This window comes from Haliotis rufescens, unplaced genomic scaffold (assembly GCF_023055435.1).
Source record: "Haliotis rufescens isolate VD_foot unplaced genomic scaffold, xgHalRufe1.0.p SCAF_6, whole genome shotgun sequence".
NCBI lineage: Eukaryota > Metazoa > Mollusca > Gastropoda > Lepetellida > Haliotidae > Haliotis > Haliotis rufescens.
In genome coordinates, this window is record NW_025964334.1 from 45,254,733 (window position 1) to 45,275,988 (window position 21,256).

The following is a 21,256-nucleotide window of genomic DNA, read 5'->3' on the forward strand; positions in this document are numbered from 1 at the left end:
ACACTTGGTTTTTACTCTTGAGGCTAAAAGAAGAAAGCCAAATATAGTCAGGTTTCCAAGGGCAACAGAACAAAATCAGAGTCTGCATGTGATGTCTTGATAGTTTTGACCACAAATATAGACATATGGCAGAAATTATACAATCATATAGCATTATAAAATGGTGAAATCGGACAGTGTGGCTGCGGCGTTCAAAGCTGACAAAACGATATGCAAGCAGACAAGTTAGAGGTACAACCTAGAACTACCCCTCAAAGCCATCATTAAAAAGGACCGTGTCAGACATCCTTGGATTTAAAGCATACGAAGAAAACAATCAAGCCAGATGGTAATCATTGCAAGGGGATTATGATCATTTGTAATCATTTGTCATTATGTGCTTATGTCCCACGACACAGTCACAGCTAAGTATAATATCATATGACATGTCTATGAGGAGTAGACTAACACTGAGATCTTATCTACCCATGAAGATCCGGGGTAGAATCGGTCTTCAGCAACCCATGCTTGCCGTAAAAGGCGACTTTGCTTTATCCCAATTGCGTGGATCGATGCTCATGATGTCAATCACTGTATTGTCTGGTCCAGACTTGATTATTTACAGACCACTGTCATATAGCTGGAATATTGCTGAGTGTTGCATTAAACAACAAACAAACAAACAAACAAACTGAGATCTTATCTGCTGTGTAGTCAGTTGTTAACAGCCACCTGTATGAGGCGCAGTGGAGGAAAAACAAGCCAATTAACCACTCTGTGAGTGAGGCCCAGTGACCAGGCTGGTGGGCTGTATCACTGTATATCCTGGTCTGCTTCCTGGGTCTCCTCCAAGGCAGATCTTGTTGGCAGCAGTTTCATGGCAATACCAAAACCGATGACCAAGAACCTCACCAAGAATCACACCAGTGTGATATGTGTGCAAACATTAAACACAAGATGACCAAGAACCTCACCAAGAGACACACCAGTGTGATATGTGTGCAAACATTAAACACAAGATGACCAAGAACCTCACCAAGGGACACACCATTGTGATATGTGTGCAAACATTAAACACAAGATGACCAAGAACCTCACCAAGGGACACACCAGTGTGATATGTGTGCAAACATTAAACACAAGATGACCAAGAACCTCACCAAGGGACACACCAGTGTGATATGTGTGCAAACATTAAACACAAGAAAGGCAACATACATAAATAATAACTTATCCAAGCATGGCAGACATATAAATACATGATTGTAGTCACAAAATGACCAGCCTCACATTAGGATTCAAACCTGCATTCACTCACAGAACCTGTGGAAAGTGTTTAACCACTGGCCCCTTCAGTCACAGACAGTGTTTGAAATAAATAAATTGCCAGGTTGCCATCAGGACAAACAGACGATAGGAGATGCAGGCTTGGACTATACTCTGCAGGTCCTCATTTAAAAAACAGCAGCTTATTGTAAATAATATTGCAGCTGACTACAGCTTATAAATCACCACATAAATTTACTGCAGGCTATAATGACCCATTCAAATTTGAAACTATGTGCCCTGAGACGAGATCTACCTGTCATGGGCCTACTGGCAGCGGCTTATTTCAAAAACTGCTCACAGAACCTGTAGGAAGTTTTCTACCACAGTGCAAGGACACATCCACCTCTTTCAGTCATTAACAGGTCAATCACTAACAAGCTAAACATACTAAATGCAATAGTCTGTTTCATGTCAGTGCGATAAAAACTATTAAGATTATTTGACTACATGCAGTTTACATAAAATAAAGGAATACCCACATCATTATTGGATAATGACACTCCCACAAGCTGTGTCTAGTCGTGTTGGACAAATATATACATCATTATTGGAAAAAATATGTACTTAACCATTTTGTCAGAGTACAAGACAATGTGTCAGTGTACTAGACAATGTGTCAGTGTACAAGGTAATGTGTGTACAACACAATGTGTCAGTGTACAAGACAAAGTGAGTGAGTGAGTGAGTTGGGTTTAACACCGCTTTTAACAGTATTCCAGTTATATCACGGCGTGTCAGCTTAATGTGGGAGGAAAGCCCGAAGTAATGCAGGTCTCAGACATTTACCACTTTGGTGAAACCCACAAGCACGGGTATGGTGCTGACAAACCTAGAAACACAATTGGGGCGAACCAGGATTCGAACCCACAATCATAGGTTTCTGGCGTGCCCAAGGGACGCAACTCTGCACAGCAAATCGCGGCGCCTTAGACGACTGGGCCACCCGTGGCCCCGTACAAGACAAAGTGTCAGTGTAGAACACAATGTGTCACTGTACACAACAATGTGTCACTGTACACGACAATGTGTCAGTGTACAAGGTAATGTGTGTACAAGACAATGTGTCAATGTACATGACAATGTGTTACTGTACAAGACAATGTGTCAGTGAACAAGACAATGTTTCAGTGTAGAACACAATGTGTCACTATACAAGACAATGTGTCAGTGAACAAGACAATGTGTCAGTGTAGAACACAATGTGTCATTATACAAGACAATGTGTCAGTGAACAAGACAATGTGTCAGTGAACAAGACAATGTGTCAGTGAACAAGACAATGTGTCAGTGTACAAGACAATGTGTCAGTGTACAAGACAATGTGTCAGTGTACAAGACAATGTGTCAGTGAACAATACAATGTTTCAGTGTAGAACACAATGTGTCACTATACAAGACAATGTGTCAGTGAACAAGACAATGTGTCAGTGAACAAGACAATGTGTCAGTGTACAAGACAATGTGTCAGTGTACAAGAGGTGAGGTGAAGTGAAATGGGGTTTAACATCGCATCCAAGATTAATGCACTTAAATAGCGACGTGCATGTACATGTGTGTGTTTTTGTGGCTGCTTGTACTAGTCCGGACTGATGCCGATTTATAGTGCTAGCCCACTGAGATACCATGCCACAGTTTAACATGAATACCCTACTCAGACACAGTATACTGACTCCAAGCTGACCAGTCCTTGTTTCAGCCCCTTTATGCCGAGCGCCAGACAGGGTAACAACAAGTGTCAGTGTACAAGACAAAGTGTCAGTGTACAAGACAAGGTGTCAGTGTACAAGACAAGGTGTCAGTGTACAAGACAATGTGTCAGTGTACAAGACAAGGTGTCAGTGTACAAGGCAAGGTGTCAGTGTACAAGGCAAAGTGTCAGTGTACAAGACAAGGTGTCAGTGTACAAGACAAGGTGTCAGTGTACAAGACAATGTGTTACTGTACAAGACAATGTGTCACTGTAGAAGACAATGTGTAACTGTACAAGACAATGTGTAACTGTACAAGACAATATGTCAGTGTACAAGACAATGTGTCAGTGAACAAGACAATGTGTCAGTGTACAAGACAATATGTCACTGTACAAGACAATGTGTCAGTGTACAAGACAATGTGTTACTGTACAAGACAATGTGTCAGTGTACAAGACAATGTGTCAGTGTACAAGACAATGTGTTACTGTACAAGACAATGTGTCAGTGTACAAGAGAAGTTGTCACTGTACAAGAAAATGTGTTACTGTACAAGACAATGTGTTACTGTACAAGACAATGTGTCAGTGTACAAGACAATGTGTCAGTGTACAAGACAATGTGTTACTGTACAAGACAATGTGTCAGTGTACAAGACAATGTGTTACTGTACAAGACAATGTGTCAGTGTACAAGACAATGTGTCAGTGTACAAGACAATGTGTCAGTGTACAAGACAATGTGTTACTGTACAAGACAATGTGTCAGTGTACAAGACAATGTGTAACTGTACAAGACAATGTGTTACTGTACAAGACAATGTGTCAGTGTACAAGACAATGTGTCAGTGTACAAGACAATATGTCAGTGTACAAGACAATGTGTTACTGTACAAGACAATGTGTCAGTGTACAAGACAATGTGTTACTGTACAAGACAATATGTCAGTGTACAAGACAATGTGTCACTGTACAAGACAATATGTCAGTGTACAAGACAATGTGTTACTGTACAAGACAACATGTCACTGTACAAGACAATGTGTCACTGTACAAGACAACATGTCACTGTACAAGACAATGTGTTACTGTACAAGACAATGTGTCAGTGTACAACATGGTAAATATTGATTGAATGTATAAACGCTACACGTGATGATTTAATATAGTCAAAAACCTGATTTGGGCATATGGACGCGAAACATAATTTTGTCCAAATTTAGACAAATGGCAACATAGCACCTTGCTTCCTAGAATTTTTGCAGAATAATGACATTGGATAAGCAACACTGTTTGGACATTTTGATCCAGTGATGCCTATGACAGTAGTCCTGAGAGTTGTCCCTAACTTGTAAGCATTAGCTTAAGGAGCATGTTTCAAGTTGAGTCCAGTCTGCTGAATCATAACACATCCATATTCTGGCCAAGCAGGTATCTACACGTGTAAACATAATGCCATCAACTGACTACAATTCCACATTGATACATGAATTGATGAAACTTAGCTCTTCAAAAACTAAAACTTGTATGACAGATGGACTGATGGCAGATGAGGAATAACATACCACAACATATGCTGACAGGAACCTTCAGTTCAGGTGAGCTACAAATTATGGCTTCATTGGATTTCAAATAATACTATGTGAATACAGGATGAGACAGTCGGTCTTACAAATATGTAGTACCTGGTAAATATCTGTCACAAAGTTGGTTTGTTGTATTGTGCTTGGCTTTGAATCACACACTCTCTTTCCACATGACCGAACAGGTTAACCACATCTGAAGGCAACATGGAAAGGTAGTGTTGCTAATTTCCCCCGTATACAACAGGAATATGTTCAGCCCAATACTGGACTCAGCTGCCACAAAATGTAAAGAATCCAATCTTTGAATTCGAACCACAGCCCTTCAAATCAGAGATCAATACCATAAGACCACATGTACAAACAGGTTACCTCCATCAACAAGCTGACGATGTCACACAAGTATTCTTAACTAATTTAAGTCTTTTTGGTCAAGACTGAAATTCATTTGATTAAGAAAGATTGACTCTAAGATTAGAATGAATGTTCAGAATCTAATTGTTCTTCAAAGACAACTGCTTGTGTTAACCCTGAGACTTACTTACACACTCCTCAGTCCAACTGGAAACACGTACCAGCAGTCCATGCAACAAGACATGAACCTCTCACAATAATCCACACACCAACCAGCTTCCTCACCACAGGATCACATTCACTCCAGTAACATGCACATACAGGTACACATTCACTCCAGTAACATGCACATACAGGTACACATTCACTCCAGTAACATGCACATACAGGTACACATTCACTCCAGTAACATGCACATACAGGTACACATTCACTCCAGTAACATGCACATACAGGTACACATTCACTCCAGTAACATGCACATACAGGTACACATTCACTCCAGTAACATGCACATACAGGTACACATTCACTCCAGTAACATGCACATACAGGTACACATTCACTCCAGTAACATGCACATACAGGTACACATTCACTCCAGTAACATGCACATACAGGTACACATTCACTCCAGTAACATGCACATACAGGTACTCATGTGACATCAGTACTACAATAAAATGCAGCATGTATTCTTCATCAGTGTAAGACACTCGTTAACTAGCACCTGAGTTATATGTCTAACTATTCTATTGGTATTGTTGGCGACTATCTCGAATCATATAAGGCTAATTTCACTTCCATATATAGCCAGTATAACCATGATGCCGAACCCTGATATCAAGCCTAGATTCTGGAGGAAGAATATCTGGCCAGTGCCGTATCTGCGACTGCCTTCCCCTTCCGACGCACTGTTCATCTCCGGCATCTGCAACACAAACACACACTCACAGCATCATGCAAAAACACACTTGGAATCAAAGTAAGAAGACAATAGACCAAGTTACAGTGAGTGACTACACACCTATGATCATAACACAAGGGTGGACCGATTAGGACCTGATGTCTCTGTATGATGAAGATTTAGCAAGAAACAAAGCAAATAAATTACAGACAATAAATTGTCTTGTTCTTTTGAGAGCTGTATGAATTATGTTTTCATAAACTGTGTCAACAGCCTCATTTCAGCATGGTTGGTTGGTTGGTTTGTTGTTGAACGCCGCACTAAGCAATATTCCAGCTATATGACGGCGGTCTGTAAATAATCAAGTCTGGACCAGAAATTCCAGTGAATTATATCATGAGCATCGATCTACGCAATTGGGATCGATGACATGCATCAACCAAGTCAGCGAGACTGAACACCCGATCCCGCTAGTCGCCTCTTATGACAAGCATAGTCGCCTTTTATGGCAAGCGTGGGTTGCTGAAGAAGATTCTACTGCGGATCTTCACGGGTCCATTTCAACATTTAATTAATGAGAGTTATATAAAAGCTTTGAATACTTCCTGTAAGTACATTCCTAAACATCTAATAAATCTGTTTCAGGAACATGAGATTGACATGACTCTATCTGAGAGTCTCTAGGGCTTCGGTCCTGCCCCACACTGAAACACATGTAGCACATGTAGAGTCTCCTTAGGCTAAGTGACTTTGTTCGAAATGTGCCTCTGTTCACCAAGCAGTGAATGGGTACCCAGTAGGATGTGATGGCAATGTGGCTGTTAACCTTCTAGCGCCTCACAGGCAGCTTGGGTTGTAACTCTCCAGGGAGCATTAGCAATATTATTATTATTATTATTATTATTATTATTATTATTATTATTATTATCAAGTCAAGCTATCAGTTAGCAAGCTTGTTGTAGACTGACTCACCATGTCTGCCAGTGATATGTAGAGGAACATCCCCCCTGCCACAGCAAACACCCAGTCATGACTGGAGGAGTTCTCCCCGAGCAGGATGCCGATCCCCAGCCCCAGGTAGCACATGCAGGCAGACAGGAAGTTGTACATCAGGGCCTTCTTCACAGTCATGCCACAGTTGAGCAGGATGGCGAAGTCACCTACAACAATGTCATGGAGGGCAATCAGTAAGAGCAACTTGGGAATAATACCCCGTGTTAACGTTTTCTAGGTTGCATGATTAGAAAACACATTCCAACCATCACGATTGGTCGGATGAATGTCGTTCTGACGTGACCCGTAATGGGATGTCCTCAGATCTTTGTTTTGCGATAGCGTGAAATAAGATCTGATTTTAATGAGATTGCTGACAAGTGCATGCTACATCAGTACTTGAAAGGAAGGTGTTCATTGCATGCTGCATCAGTACTTGTAAGCAGTGTCTCAAGTACTTGTAAGCCGTGTGTTGAGTGCATGCTGCACCACTACTTGTAAGCAATGTGTTCAGTGCATGCTGCACCAGTACTTGTAAGCCGTGTGTTGAGAGCATGCTGCACCAGTACTTGTAAGCGTGTGTTCAGTGCATGCTGCACCAGTACTTGTAAGCAATGTGTTCAGTGCATGCTGCACCAGTACTTGTAAGCAATGTGTTCGGTGCATGCTGCACCAGTACTTGTAAGCAATGTGTTGAGTGCATACTGCACCAGTACTTGTAAGCCGTGTGTTCAGTGCATGCTGCACCAGTACTTGTAAGCAATGTGTTCAGTGCATGCTGCACCAGTACTTGTAAGCAGTGTGTTTAGTGCATGCTGCACCAGTACTTGTAAGCAATGTGTTCAGTGCATGCTGCACCAGTACTTGTAAGCCGTGTGTTGAGTGCATGCTACGTCAGTACTTGTAAGCCATGTGTTGAGTGCATGCTGCACCACTACTTGTAAGCCGTGTGTTGAGTGCATGCTGCACCAGTACTTGTAAGCAATGTGTTCAGTGCATGCTGCACCAATACTTGTAAGCCGTGTGTTCAGTGCATGCTGCACCAGTACTTGCAAGCAATGTGTTGAGTGCATACTACATTAGTACTTGTAAGCAATGTGTTTAGTGCATGCTGCACCAGTACTTGTAAGCCATGTGTTGAGTGCATGCTGCACCAGTACTTGTAAGCAATGTGTTGAGTGCATGCTACATTAGTACTTGTAAGGAAGTCGTCGAGTGCATGCTGCACCTGTACTTGTAAGCCGTGTGTTGAGTGCATGCTGCACCAGTACTTGTAAGCAATGTGTTGAGTGCATGCTACACTGACCAAGTTCGTGGGGCAGCTCCTCACACATGACAGCTAGCGACACACTGATGCCAGAGAGCGTATTCTGGGTGAAGGCGGTTCCGATAGACAGGCCGTCAATGAAGTTGTGAAGTCCATCACCAAATATAATCATCCAGGCCAGGGGTTTGATGGTGTGATGACTGTGACCATGTGACTTCATTGGCATAGATTCTTCATATTTCTGGGGACAAAAGACATTCTGTTTAGTATACAATTTACATTGAATGATTTTGTGTATAAACACAACCTATATGACAAACTTATTGAGGCATTTTGATCCAAAGCAAAATATATCTTTGTTATCAGTGGCCAAGGTATGTGAGGAGCCTCATTTTCAAGCTAACTTCCACAACTTCCTTAACAGTTAGGTCACAATGTCCACTTCATATTCTGCAAGTTGGTCATCATAGTCCAGTACAGAGGATGCACAGCATTCATCTTAACCTTTCAAAATCCTCACTATTGATTAATGACCTCAATCATTAATTGCATGAAATATTCTTGTTTTGTATTGGTACAATGTACAGCGACTCCTGCATACCTCATCTTCCTGGATGTCCGCCATTTTGTTGTCATGTCCATACGTGGACTCATCACTGCTCTTGTCGAAGAGTTCCTGCTGCGTGCTGCTGGACACAGTGCTGGGCAGGGTGGACGCCTCCTTGTACAGCTGGTCCTGGTTCACAGGAGTGTTCTTCTTCACAGAGCAGATGATGTCCATCAGACCATGGGGAGCATCGTCTTGTCCACTCTCGATACTGGGATTCTTTCTCTTCAAGTTCCGCCGCTTTCAAATACATCAAATCAGTTAACTTCACATTTCAGATAACAATGTTCAACATACTCCTGGCTGCTACCTACACTGAATCCAACACACTCCAGGCTGCTACCTACACTGAGTCCTACATACTCCAGGCTGCTACCTACACTGAATCCTACATACTCCAGGCTGCTACCTACACTGAATCCTACATACTCCTGGCTGCTACCTACACTGAATCCTACATACTCCAGGCTGCTACCTACACTGAATCCTACATACTCCTGGCGGTGACCTACACTGAATCCCACATACTCCTGGCTGCTTCCTACACTGAATCCCACATACTCCTGGCTGCTACCTACACTGAATCCCACATACTCCAGGCTGCTTCCTACACTGAATCCTACATACTCCTGGCTGCTTCCTACACTGAATCACACACACTCCAGGCTGCTTCCTACACTGAATCCCACACATTCTTGGCTGCTACCTACACTGAATCCCACACATTCTTGGCTGCTACCTACACTGAATCCCACACATTCCTGGCTGCTTCCTACACTGAATCCCACATACTCCTGGCTGCTTCCTACACTGAATCCTACATACTCCTGGCTACTACCTACACTGAATCCCACACACTCCTGGCTGCTTCCTACACTGAATCCCACACATTCCTGGCTGCTTCCTACACTGAATCCCACACATTCTTGGCTGCTACCTACACTGAATCCCACACATTCTTGGCTGCTACCTACACTGAATCCCACACATTCCTGGCTGCTTCCTACACTGAATCCCACATACTCCTGGCTGCTTCCTACACTGAATCCTACATACTCCTGGCTACTACCTACACTGAATCCCACACACTCCTGGCTGCTTCCTACACTGAATCCCACACATTCTTGGCTGCTACCTACACTGAATCCCACATACTCCTGGCTACTACCTACACTGAATCCTACATACTCCTGGCTGCTACCTACACTGAATCCCACATACTCCTGGCTACTACCTACACTGAATCACACACACTCCTGGCTGCTTCCTACACTGAATCCCACATACTCCTGGCTGCTTCCTACACTGAATCACACACACTCCTGGCTGCTACCTACACTGAATCCCACATACTCCTGGCTACTTCCTACACTGAATCCCACACATTCTTGGCTGCTACCTACACTGAATCCCACATACTCCTGGCTACTACCTACACTGAATCACACACACTCCTGGCTGCTACCTACACTGAATCCCACATACTCCTGGCTGCTTCCTACACTGAATCACACACACTCCTGGCTGCTTCCTACACTGAATCCTACATACTCCTGGCTGCTACCTACACTGAATCCTACATACTCCTGGCTGCTTCCTACACTGAATCCTACATACTCCTGGCTGCTTCCTACACTGAATCCTACATACTCCTGGCTACTACCTACACTGAATCCTACATACTCCTGGCTACTACCTACACTGAATCCCACACACTCCTGGCTGCTTCCTACACTGAATCCCACACATTCTTGGCTGCTACCTACACTGAATCCCACATACTCCTGGCTGCTACCTACACTGAATCCTACATACTCCTGGCTGCTTCCTACACTGAATCCCACATACTCCTGGCTGCTACCTACACTGAATCCCACATACTCCTGGCTGCTACCTACACTGAATCACACACACTCCTGGCTGCTACCTACACTGAATCACACACACTCCTGGCTGCTTCCTACACTGAATCACACACACTCCTGGCTGCTTCCTACACTGAATCCTACATACTCCAGGCTGCTACCTACACTGAATCCCACATACTCCTGGCTGCTTCCTACACTGAATCCTACATACTCCTGGCTGCTTCCTACACTGAATCACACACACTCCTGGCTGCTACCTACACTGAATCACACACACTCCTGGCTGCTACCTACACTGAATCACACACACTCCTGGCTGCTACCTACACTGAATCACACACACTCCTGGCTGCTACCTACACTGAATCCTACACATTCTTGGCTGCTACCTACACTGAATCACACACATTCTTGGCTGCTACCTACACTGAATCCCACACACTCCTGGCTGCTACCTACACTGAATCCCACATACTCCTGGCTGCTACCTACACTGAATCCTACATACTCCTGGCTGCTTCCTACACTGAATCCCACATACTCCTGGCTGCTACCTACACTGAATCCTACATACTCCTGGCTGCTTCCTACACTGAATCACACACACTCCTGGCTGCTTCCTACACTGAATCCTACATACTCCTGGCTGCTTCCTACACTGAATCCTACATACTCCTGGCTGCTTCCTACACTGAATCACACACACTCCTGGCTGCTTCCTACACTGAATCCTACATACTCCTGGCTGCTTCCTACACTGAATCCTACATACTCCTGGCTGCTTCCTACACTGAATCACACACACTCCTGGCTGCTTCCTACACTGAATCCTACATACTCCTGGCTGCTACCTACACTGAATCCTACATACTCCTGGCTGCTTCCTACACTGAATCCTACATACTCCTGGCTGCTACCTACACTGAATCCCACATACTCCTGGCTGCTACCTACACTGAATCACACACACTCCTGGCTACTACCTACACTGAATCCCACATACTCCTGGCTGCTACCTACACTGAATCCTACACATTCTTGGCTGCTACCTACACTGAATCACACACATTCTTGGCTGCTACCTACACTGAATCCCACACACTCCTGGCTACTACCTACACTGAATCCCACATACTCCTGGCTGCTACCTACACTGAATCCTACATACTCCTGGCTACTACCTACACTGAATCCCACACACTCCTGGCTACTACCTACACTGAATCCTACATACTCCTGGCTGCTTCCTACACTGAATCCTACATACTCCTGGCTACTACCTACACTGAATCCCACACACTCCTGGCTGCTTCCTACACTGAATCCCACACATTCTTGGCTGGTACCTACACTGAATCCCACATACTCCTGGCTGCTACCTACACTGAATCCCACACACTCCTGGCTACTACCTACACTGAATCCTACATACTCCTGGCTGCTTCCTACACTGAATCCTACATACTCCTGGCTGCTACCTACACTGAATCACACACACTCCTGGCTGCTACCTACACTGAATCACACACACTCCTGGCTGCTACCTACACTGAATCCCACATACTCCTGGCTGCTACCTACACTGAATCCTACACATTCTTGGCTGCTACCTACACTGAATCACACACATTCTTGGCTGCTACCTACACTGAATCCCACACACTCCTGGCTACTACCTACACTGAATCCCACATACTCCTGGCTGCTACCTACACTGAATCCTACACATTCTTGGCTGCTACCTACACTGAATCACACACATTCTTGGCTGCTACCTACACTGAATCACACACACTCCTGGCTGCTACCTACACTGAATCCTACATACTCCTGGCTGCTACCTACACTGAATCCTACATACTCCTGGCTGCTACCTACACTGAATCCCACATACTCCAGGCTGCTTCCTACACTGAATCCCACATACTCCTGGCTGCTACCTACACTGAATCCTACACATTCTTGGATGCTACCTAAACTGAATCACACACATTCTTGGCTGCTACCTACACTGAATCCCACATACTCCTGGCTGCTACCTACACTGAATCCTACATACTCCTGGCTGCTACCTACACTGAATCCCACATACTCCTGGCTGCTTCCTACACTGAATCACACACACTCCTGGCTGCTTCCTACACTGAATCCCACACATTCTTGACTGCTACCTACACTGAATCCCACATACTCCTGGCTACTACCTACACTGAATCCCACATACTCCTGGCTACTACCTACACTGAATCCCACATACTCCTGGCTACTACCTACACTGAATCCCACATACTCCTGGCTACTACCTTTACTGAATCACACACACTCCTGGCTGCTACCTACACTGAATCCCACATACTCCTGGCTACTACCTACACTGAATCCCACATACTCCTGGCTGCTACCTACACTGAATCACACATACTCCTGGCTACTACCTACACTGAATCACACACACTCCTGGCTGCTACCTACACTGAATCACACATACTCCTGGCTACTACCTACACTGAATCCCACATACTCCTGGCTACTTCCTACACTGAATCCTACATACTCCTGGCTGCTACCTACACTGAATCCTACATACTCCTGGCTGCTTCCTACACTGAATCCTACATACTCCTGGCTGCTTCCTACACTGAATCCCACACACTCCTGGCTGCTACCTACACTGAATCCCACATACTCCTGGCTGCTACCTACACTGAATCACACACACTCCTGGCTGCTTCCTACACTGAATCCTACATACTCCTGGCTGCTACCTACACTGAATCCCACATACTCCTGGCTGCTTCCTACACTGAATCACACACACTCCTGGCTGCTTCCTACACTGAATCACACACACTCCTGGCTGCTACCTACACTGAATCACACACATTCCTGGCTGCTACCTACACTGAATCCTACATACTCCTGGCTGCTACCTACACTGAATCCTACATACTCCTGGCTGCTTCCTACACTGAATCCTACATACTCCTGGCTGCTACCTACACTGAATCACACACACTCCTGGCTGCTACCTACACTGAATCACACACATTCCTGGCTGCTACCTACACTGAATCCTACATACTCCTGGCTGCTACCTACACTGAATCCCACATACTCCTGGCTGCTACCTACACTGAATCCCACACATTCCTGGCTGCTACCTACACTGAATCCTACATACTCCTGGCTGCTACCTACACTGAATCCTACATACTCCTGGCTACTACCTACACTGAATCCTACATACTCCTGGCTGCTTCCTACACTGAATCCCACACATTCTTGGCTGCTACCTACACTGAATCCCACATACTCCTGGCTGCTTCCTACACTGAATCCTACATACTCCTGGCTGCTTCCTACACTGAATCACACACACTCCTGGCTGCTTCCTACACTGAATCACACACACTCCTGGCTGCTACCTACACTGAATCCCACATACTCCTGGCTGCTACCTACACTGAATCCTACATACTCCTGGCTGCTACCTACACTGAATCCCACATACTCCTGGCTGCTACCTACACTGAATCCTACATACTCCTGGCTGCTACCTACACTGAATCCCACATACTCCTGGCTGCTACCTACACTGAATCCCACATACTCCTGGCTGCTTCCTACACTGAATCCTACATACTCCTGGCTGCTTCCTACACTGAATCCTACATACTCCTGGCTGCTACCTACACTGAATCACACACACTCCTGGCTGCTTCCTACACTGAATCCCACACACTCCTGGCTGCTACCTACACTGAATCCCACATACTCCTGGCTGCTACCTACACTGAATCCCACATACTCCTGGCTGCTACCTACACTGAATCCTACATACTCCTGGCTGCTACCTACACTGAATCCCACATACTCCTGGCTGCTTCCTACACTGAATCCCACATACTCCTGGCTGCTTCCTACACTGAATCCTACATACTCCTGGCTGCTACCTACACTGAATCACACACACTCCTGGCTGCTTCCTACACTGAATCCCACACATTCTTGGCTGCTACCTACACTGAATCACACACACTCCTGGCTGCTTCCTACACTGAATCCTACATACTCCTGGCTGCTTCCTACACTGAATCCTACATACTCCTGGCTGCTACCTACACTGAATCACACACACTCCTGGCTGCTTCCTACACTGAATCCCACACACTCCTGGCTGCTACCTACACTGAATCCCACACACTCCTGGCTGCTTCCTACACTGAATCACACACACTCCTGGCTGCTACCTACACTGAATCCCACATACTCCTGGCTGCTACCTACACTGAATCCTACATACTCCTGGCTGCTACCTACACTGAATCCCACATACTCCTGGCTGCTTCCTACACTGAATCCCACATACTCCTGGCTGCTTCCTACACTGAATCCCACATACTCCTGGCTGCTTCCTACACTGAATCCTACATACTCCTGGCTGCTTCCTACACTGAATCCCACACATTCTTGGCTGCTACCTACACTGAATCCCACACATTCTTGGCTGCTACCTACACTGAATCCCACACATTCCTGGCTGCTTCCTACACTGAATCCCACATACTCCTGGCTGCTTCCTACACTGAATCCTACATACTCCTGGCTACTACCTACACTGAATCCCACACACTCCTGGCTGCTTCCTACACTGAATCCCACACATTCTTGGCTGCTACCTACACTGAATCCTATAACTCCTGGCTACTACCTACACTGAATCCCACACACTCCTGGCTGCTTCCTACACTGAATCCCACATACTCCTGGCTGCTTCCTACACTGAATCCTACATACTCCTGGCTACTACCTACACTGAATCCCACACACTCCTGGCTGCTTCCTACACTGAATCCCACACATTCTTGGCTGCTACCTACACTGAATCCTACATACTCCTGGCTACTACCTACACTGAATCTTACATACTCCAGGCTGCTTCCTACACTGAATCACACACACTCCTGGCTGCTTCCTACACTGAATCACACACACTCCTGGCGGTGACCTACACTGAATCCTACATACTCCTGGCTGCTACCTACACTGAATCACACACACTCCTGGCGGTGACCTACACTGAATCCTACATACTCCTGGCTGCTTCCTACACTGAATCACACGCACTCCTGGCTGCTTCCTACACTGAATCCCACATACTCCTGGCTGCTACCTACACTGAATCCCACATACTCCTGGCTGCTTCCTACACTGAATCCCACATACTCCTGGCTGCTACCTACACTGAATCACACATACTCCTGGCTGCTTCCTACACTGAATCCCACATACTCCTGGCTGCTTCCTACACTGAATCCCACATACTCCTGGCTGCTTCCTACACTGAATCCCACATACTCCTGGCTGCTTCCTACACTGAATCCCACATACTCCTGGCTGCTTCCTACACTGAATCCTACATACTCCTGGCTGCTTCCTACACTGAATCCCACATACTCCTGGCTGCTACCTACACTGAATCACACACACTCCTGACGGTGACCTACACTGAATCCTACATACTCCTGGCTGCTTCCTACACTGAATCACACACACTCCTGGCTGCTTCCTACACTGAATCACACACACTCCTGGCTGCTTCCTACACTGAATCCTACATACTCCTGGCTGCTACCTACACTGAATCCCACACACTCCTGGCTGCTTCCTACACTGAATCCCACACATTCTTGGCTGCTACCTACACTGAATCCTACATACTCCTGGCTACTACCTACACTGAATCCCACACACTCCTGGCTGCTTCCTACACTGAATCCCACACATTCTTGGCTGCTACCTACACTTAATCCCACACATTCTTGGCTGCTACCTACACTGAATCCCACACATTCCTGGCTGCTTCCTACACTGAATCCCACATACTCCTGGCTGCTTCCTACACTGAATCCTACATACTCCTGGCTACTACCTACACTGAATCCCACACACTCCTGGCTGCTTCCTACACTGAATCCCACACACTCCTGGCTGCTTCCTACACTGAATCCCACACATTCTTGGCTGCTACCTACACTGAATCCCACACATTCTTGGCTGCTACCTACACTGAATCCCACATACTCCTGGCTGCTACCTACACTGAATCCCACACATTCTTGACTGCTACCTACACTGAATCCTACATACTCCTGGCTCCTACCTACACTGAATCCCACACATTCTTGACTGCTACCTACACTGAATCCTACATACTCCTGGCTGCTACCTACACTGAATCCCACACACTCCTGGCTGCTTACACTGAATCCTACATACTCCTGGCTGCTACCTACACTGAATCCTACATACTCCAGGCTGCTACCTACACTGAATCCCACACACTCCTGGCTGCTTCCTACACTGAATCCAACACACTCCTGGCGGCGACCTACACTGAATCCCACACATTCCTGGCTGCTTCCTACACTGAATCCCACATACTCCTGGCTGCTTCCTACACTGAATCCTACATACTCCTGGCTGCTACCTACACTGAATCCAACACACTCCTGGCGGCGACCTACACTGAATCCCACACATTCTTGGCTGCTACCTACACTGAATCCCACATACTCCTGGCTGCTTCCTTCACTGAATCCCACACACTCCTGGCTGCTTCCTACACTGAATCCCACATACTCCTGGCTGCTACCTACACTGAATCCCACACATTCTTGGCTGCTACCTACACTGAATCCTACATACTCCAGGCTGCTACCTACACAGAATCCTACATACTCCAGGCTGCTACCTACACTGAATCCTACATACTCCAGGCTGCTACCTACACTGAATCCCACACATTCTTGGCTGCTACCTACACTGAATCCCACATACTCCTGGCTACTACCTACACTGAATCCTACATACTCCTGGCTGCTATCTACACTGAATCCCACACACTCCAGGCTGCTTCCTACACTGAATCCCACATACTCCTGGCAGCTACCTACACAGATTCCTTGATGCTTATCAATGCTACATATTCCACATCATCACGGCGGTATCGACAATCAATTCTTTCATTTCTTACAGTAAACACGTGATTCTGTCTTCCAGTAAACACATGATTCTCTCCATCAATCAGCGTGCACATGATTCTCTTAATCAATCAGTGTACACATGATTCTCTGTCTCACAGTAAACACATGATTCTCTTTGTCTCACAGTAACACATTATTCTGTCTCACAGTAAACACATGATTCTCACCATCTCAAAGTAAACACATGATTCTCTGTCTCCCAGTAAACACATGATTCTGTCTCCCAGTAAACACATGATTCTCTTTGTCTCACAGTAAACACATGATTCTCTTTGTCTCACAGTAAACACATGATTCTCTCTGTCTCCCAGTAAACATATGATTCTCTTTGTCTCACTGTAACCATGATTCTCTGTCTCACAGTAAACACATGATTCTGTCTCGCAGTAAACACATGATCCTCACAATCTTTCAGTTAACACATGATATTCTTTGTCTCACAGTAAACACATGATTCTCTCCATCAATCAGTGTACACATGATTCTCTGTCTCACAGTAAACACATGATTCTCTCTGTCTCACAGTAAACACATGATTCTCTGTCTCACAGTAAACACATGATCCTCACCATCTCACAGTAAACACATGATTCTCTTTGTCTCACATTAAACACATGATTCTCTGTCTCACAGTAAACACATGATTCTCACCATCTCACAGTAAACACATGATTCTCTTTGTCTCACAGTAAACACATGATTCTCTTAATTAGTATTTAAACACATGATTCTGTCTGTTTCTCAGTAAACAGATGATTTTTTCAGTCTCAAGTAAACACATGATTCTCTCTGTCACTAATTAAACACATGATTCTCACAATCTCACAGCAAACACATGATTCTCTCCGTCAATCAGTAAACACATGATTCTCACCATCTCACAGTAAACACATAATTTTTAACAATCTCATAGTAAACACATAATTCTCACAATCTCACAGTGAACACATGATTCTCTCTGTCTCACAGTAAACACATGATTCTCTCCATTAATCTGTAAACACATGATTCTGTCACTAAGTGAACACATAATTCTCACCATCTCACAGTAAACACATGATTTTCTCCATTAATCTGTAAACACATGATTCTCTCTGTCACTCAGTAAACACACGATTATCTCCATTTCACAGTAAACACATAATTCTCACCATCTCACAGTAAACACATGATTCTCTCCATCTCACAGTAAACACATGATTCTTTCAATCACAGTAAACACATGATTCTCTCCATCTCACAGTAAACACATGATTCTCTCCATCTCACAGTAAACACATGATTCTCTCCATCTCACAGTACACACATGATTCTCTCAATCTCACAGTAAACACATGATTCTCATCATCTCACAGTAAACACATGATTCTCTCCATCTCACAGTAAACACATGATTCTCTCCATCTCACAGTAAACACATGATTCTCTCCATCTCACAGTAAACACGATTCTCTCATCTCACATTAAACACATGCTTTCTCCATCTCACAGTAAACACATGATTCTCACCATCTCACAGTAAACACATGATTCTCTCCATCTCACAGTAAACACATGATTCTCATCATCTCACAGTAAACACATGATTCTCTCCATCTCACAATAAACACATGATTCTCTCCATCTCACAGTAAACACATGATTCTCACCCTTTCACAGTAAACACATGATTCTCTCCATCTCACAGTAAACACATGATTCTCTCATCTCACATTAAACACATGCTTTCTCCATCTCACAGTTAACACATGATTCTCACCATCTCACAGTAAACACATGATTCTCACCATCTCACAGTAAACACATGATTCACTCCACCTCACAGTAAACATATGATTCTCACCATCTCACAGTAAACACATGATTCTCTCCATCTCACAGTAAACACATGATTTTCTCCATCTCACAGTAAACACATGATTCTCACCATCTCACAGTCAACACACGATTTTCTCCATCTCACAGTAAACACATGATTCTCTCCATCTCACAGTAAACACATGAGTCTCTCTGTTAGGTGGACATATACTCACCTCCTTCCAGTCTGTCAGCATACGCATGACTCTCTCTGTCTCACAGTAAACACACGATTTTCTCCATCTTACAGTAAACACATGATTCTCTCTGTTAGGTGGACATATACTCACCTCCTTCCAGTCTGTCAGCATACGCATGACTCTCTCTGTCAAGTAGAACAAGTAGATTCCTCCCATGATTGTGCAGGCCTTAAAGATGTAATCTATGTTGCCATGACTTTCCTGGACCAGCCCGAACGCCTAGACAAGAGAATGTTGTTCAAAACATATTCAACTAAAAATATGCCATGCAAAACAGAATTACAATCATAAAATATTTAGAGGGTAACCCACTCGATACGGGTGATTACGGAAAATATGGCCCGAGTGAAATTAACGTTCCCAGTTCCGAGCTTAAGCGAGGACCTGAGAACGTTAATTTCACGAGGGACATATTTTCCGTAATCACCCGTATCGAGTGGGTTATTCTAATTATTACCCATACTCAATTTTGATGATTTACGTCGTTAAAATATGCTGCATCGTGTTGCTATATAAGCGAGCTCCACCCGGCCATCTCCAATGTATTCATCCGCAGGAAAACAAGCGGCTTTTTACTGCTAGCCACTTCACTCTTACCAAGTCAAATTCAAACGATATGCAATGTAGTACAATGTACAAGAAAATGGAGAATTCTCATTAAAAACTGCAAACTCATGACTTTGTTTATATTTATAACAATTGATAATACATGTTACTGATAAAACTTTTAGTTATCAGAGACAAATAAATTTACAAAACAGTCAAAGCTAGGTAAGACCGTTGCAAACAGTCTGGGAAGCAAGAGGTGCCGAGAATGCACCGATGCTGTTACCGACGAATTTCGCTCGATATGTCAGTAATTTAAACTGTCATCTTCAACAACAATGAAAACTGGCTAAACAAAGTCACAAAGTCAATAGTTAAAGGACATGTGTGTCACGAAAACAGGTGGGAATGTCATACAAGAAGAATCAACTCAGTCGCAGTGCGAGATGTTTGACCTAGATCTCGGCCGAAGTTTCAGAGCGTGCATTGCTGAACTGGGAGCAGGATGTTTACATCTATCATCGATTCTATGCAGAATCTGTCTGGATGTATGATAACCTGGGACTAATCGGAATCAAAATCGGAATGAATGACCTTAATTCTTCGTCGTTTTGGACTTGGTTGTCTTGCCGTAGCCCCAGTGTCATTTGGGGAAATTGTAATGTTAAATACCCCACCATAGATCGGCCCAGCGAAAAGTGTGTGAACTGCTTCACATTTCGTGTCATGTGAAACTCGGTTCTGTTGTGATGTACTAAGTGACACATGGTGGGCTTGTGGCATGTCGTGAGATCTATCAACATGTGATTCACGAACTTGGGGATTTCTCATGGCTACAGTGGAGTTTGAGGTGCTGGAATGTGCAAGGATGTTGTTTATATTGTGATGCTGGTGCTCATTTATTTTGCAGTAATGATTGATGGACTTGATGTTTTTGTGACCAGACACCTGCATGATCTGATGTGCGGGAACGCCATTGTCAGAGAGAGTTTGAATCATCCTTTTCCTTGCACTGTGATTTGTTAATTGT

At 44.5% G+C, this 21,256-nt stretch overlaps 1 protein-coding gene across 1 annotated transcript in view; it reads right to left on the minus strand.

Annotated features, from left to right (window-relative positions):
- Window positions 1-5,551: 5,551 nt before the first annotated feature.
- Window positions 5,552-21,256, minus strand: part of LOC124142952 (metal cation symporter ZIP14-like) — a 38,595-nt gene continuing 22,890 nt past the window's right edge. Inside the window, exons 4-8 of the mRNA XM_046511720.2 lie at window positions 19,771-19,899; window positions 8,704-8,949; window positions 8,142-8,343; window positions 6,815-7,002; window positions 5,552-5,866 (exon numbers count right to left, since the gene is read on the minus strand). Coding sequence (XP_046367676.2) covers window positions 5,717-5,866; window positions 6,815-7,002; window positions 8,142-8,343; window positions 8,704-8,949; window positions 19,771-19,899 — 915 coding nt within the window. The 3' untranslated portion in view covers window positions 5,552-5,716. The remainder of the gene's footprint in view (window positions 5,867-6,814; window positions 7,003-8,141; window positions 8,344-8,703; window positions 8,950-19,770; window positions 19,900-21,256) is intronic.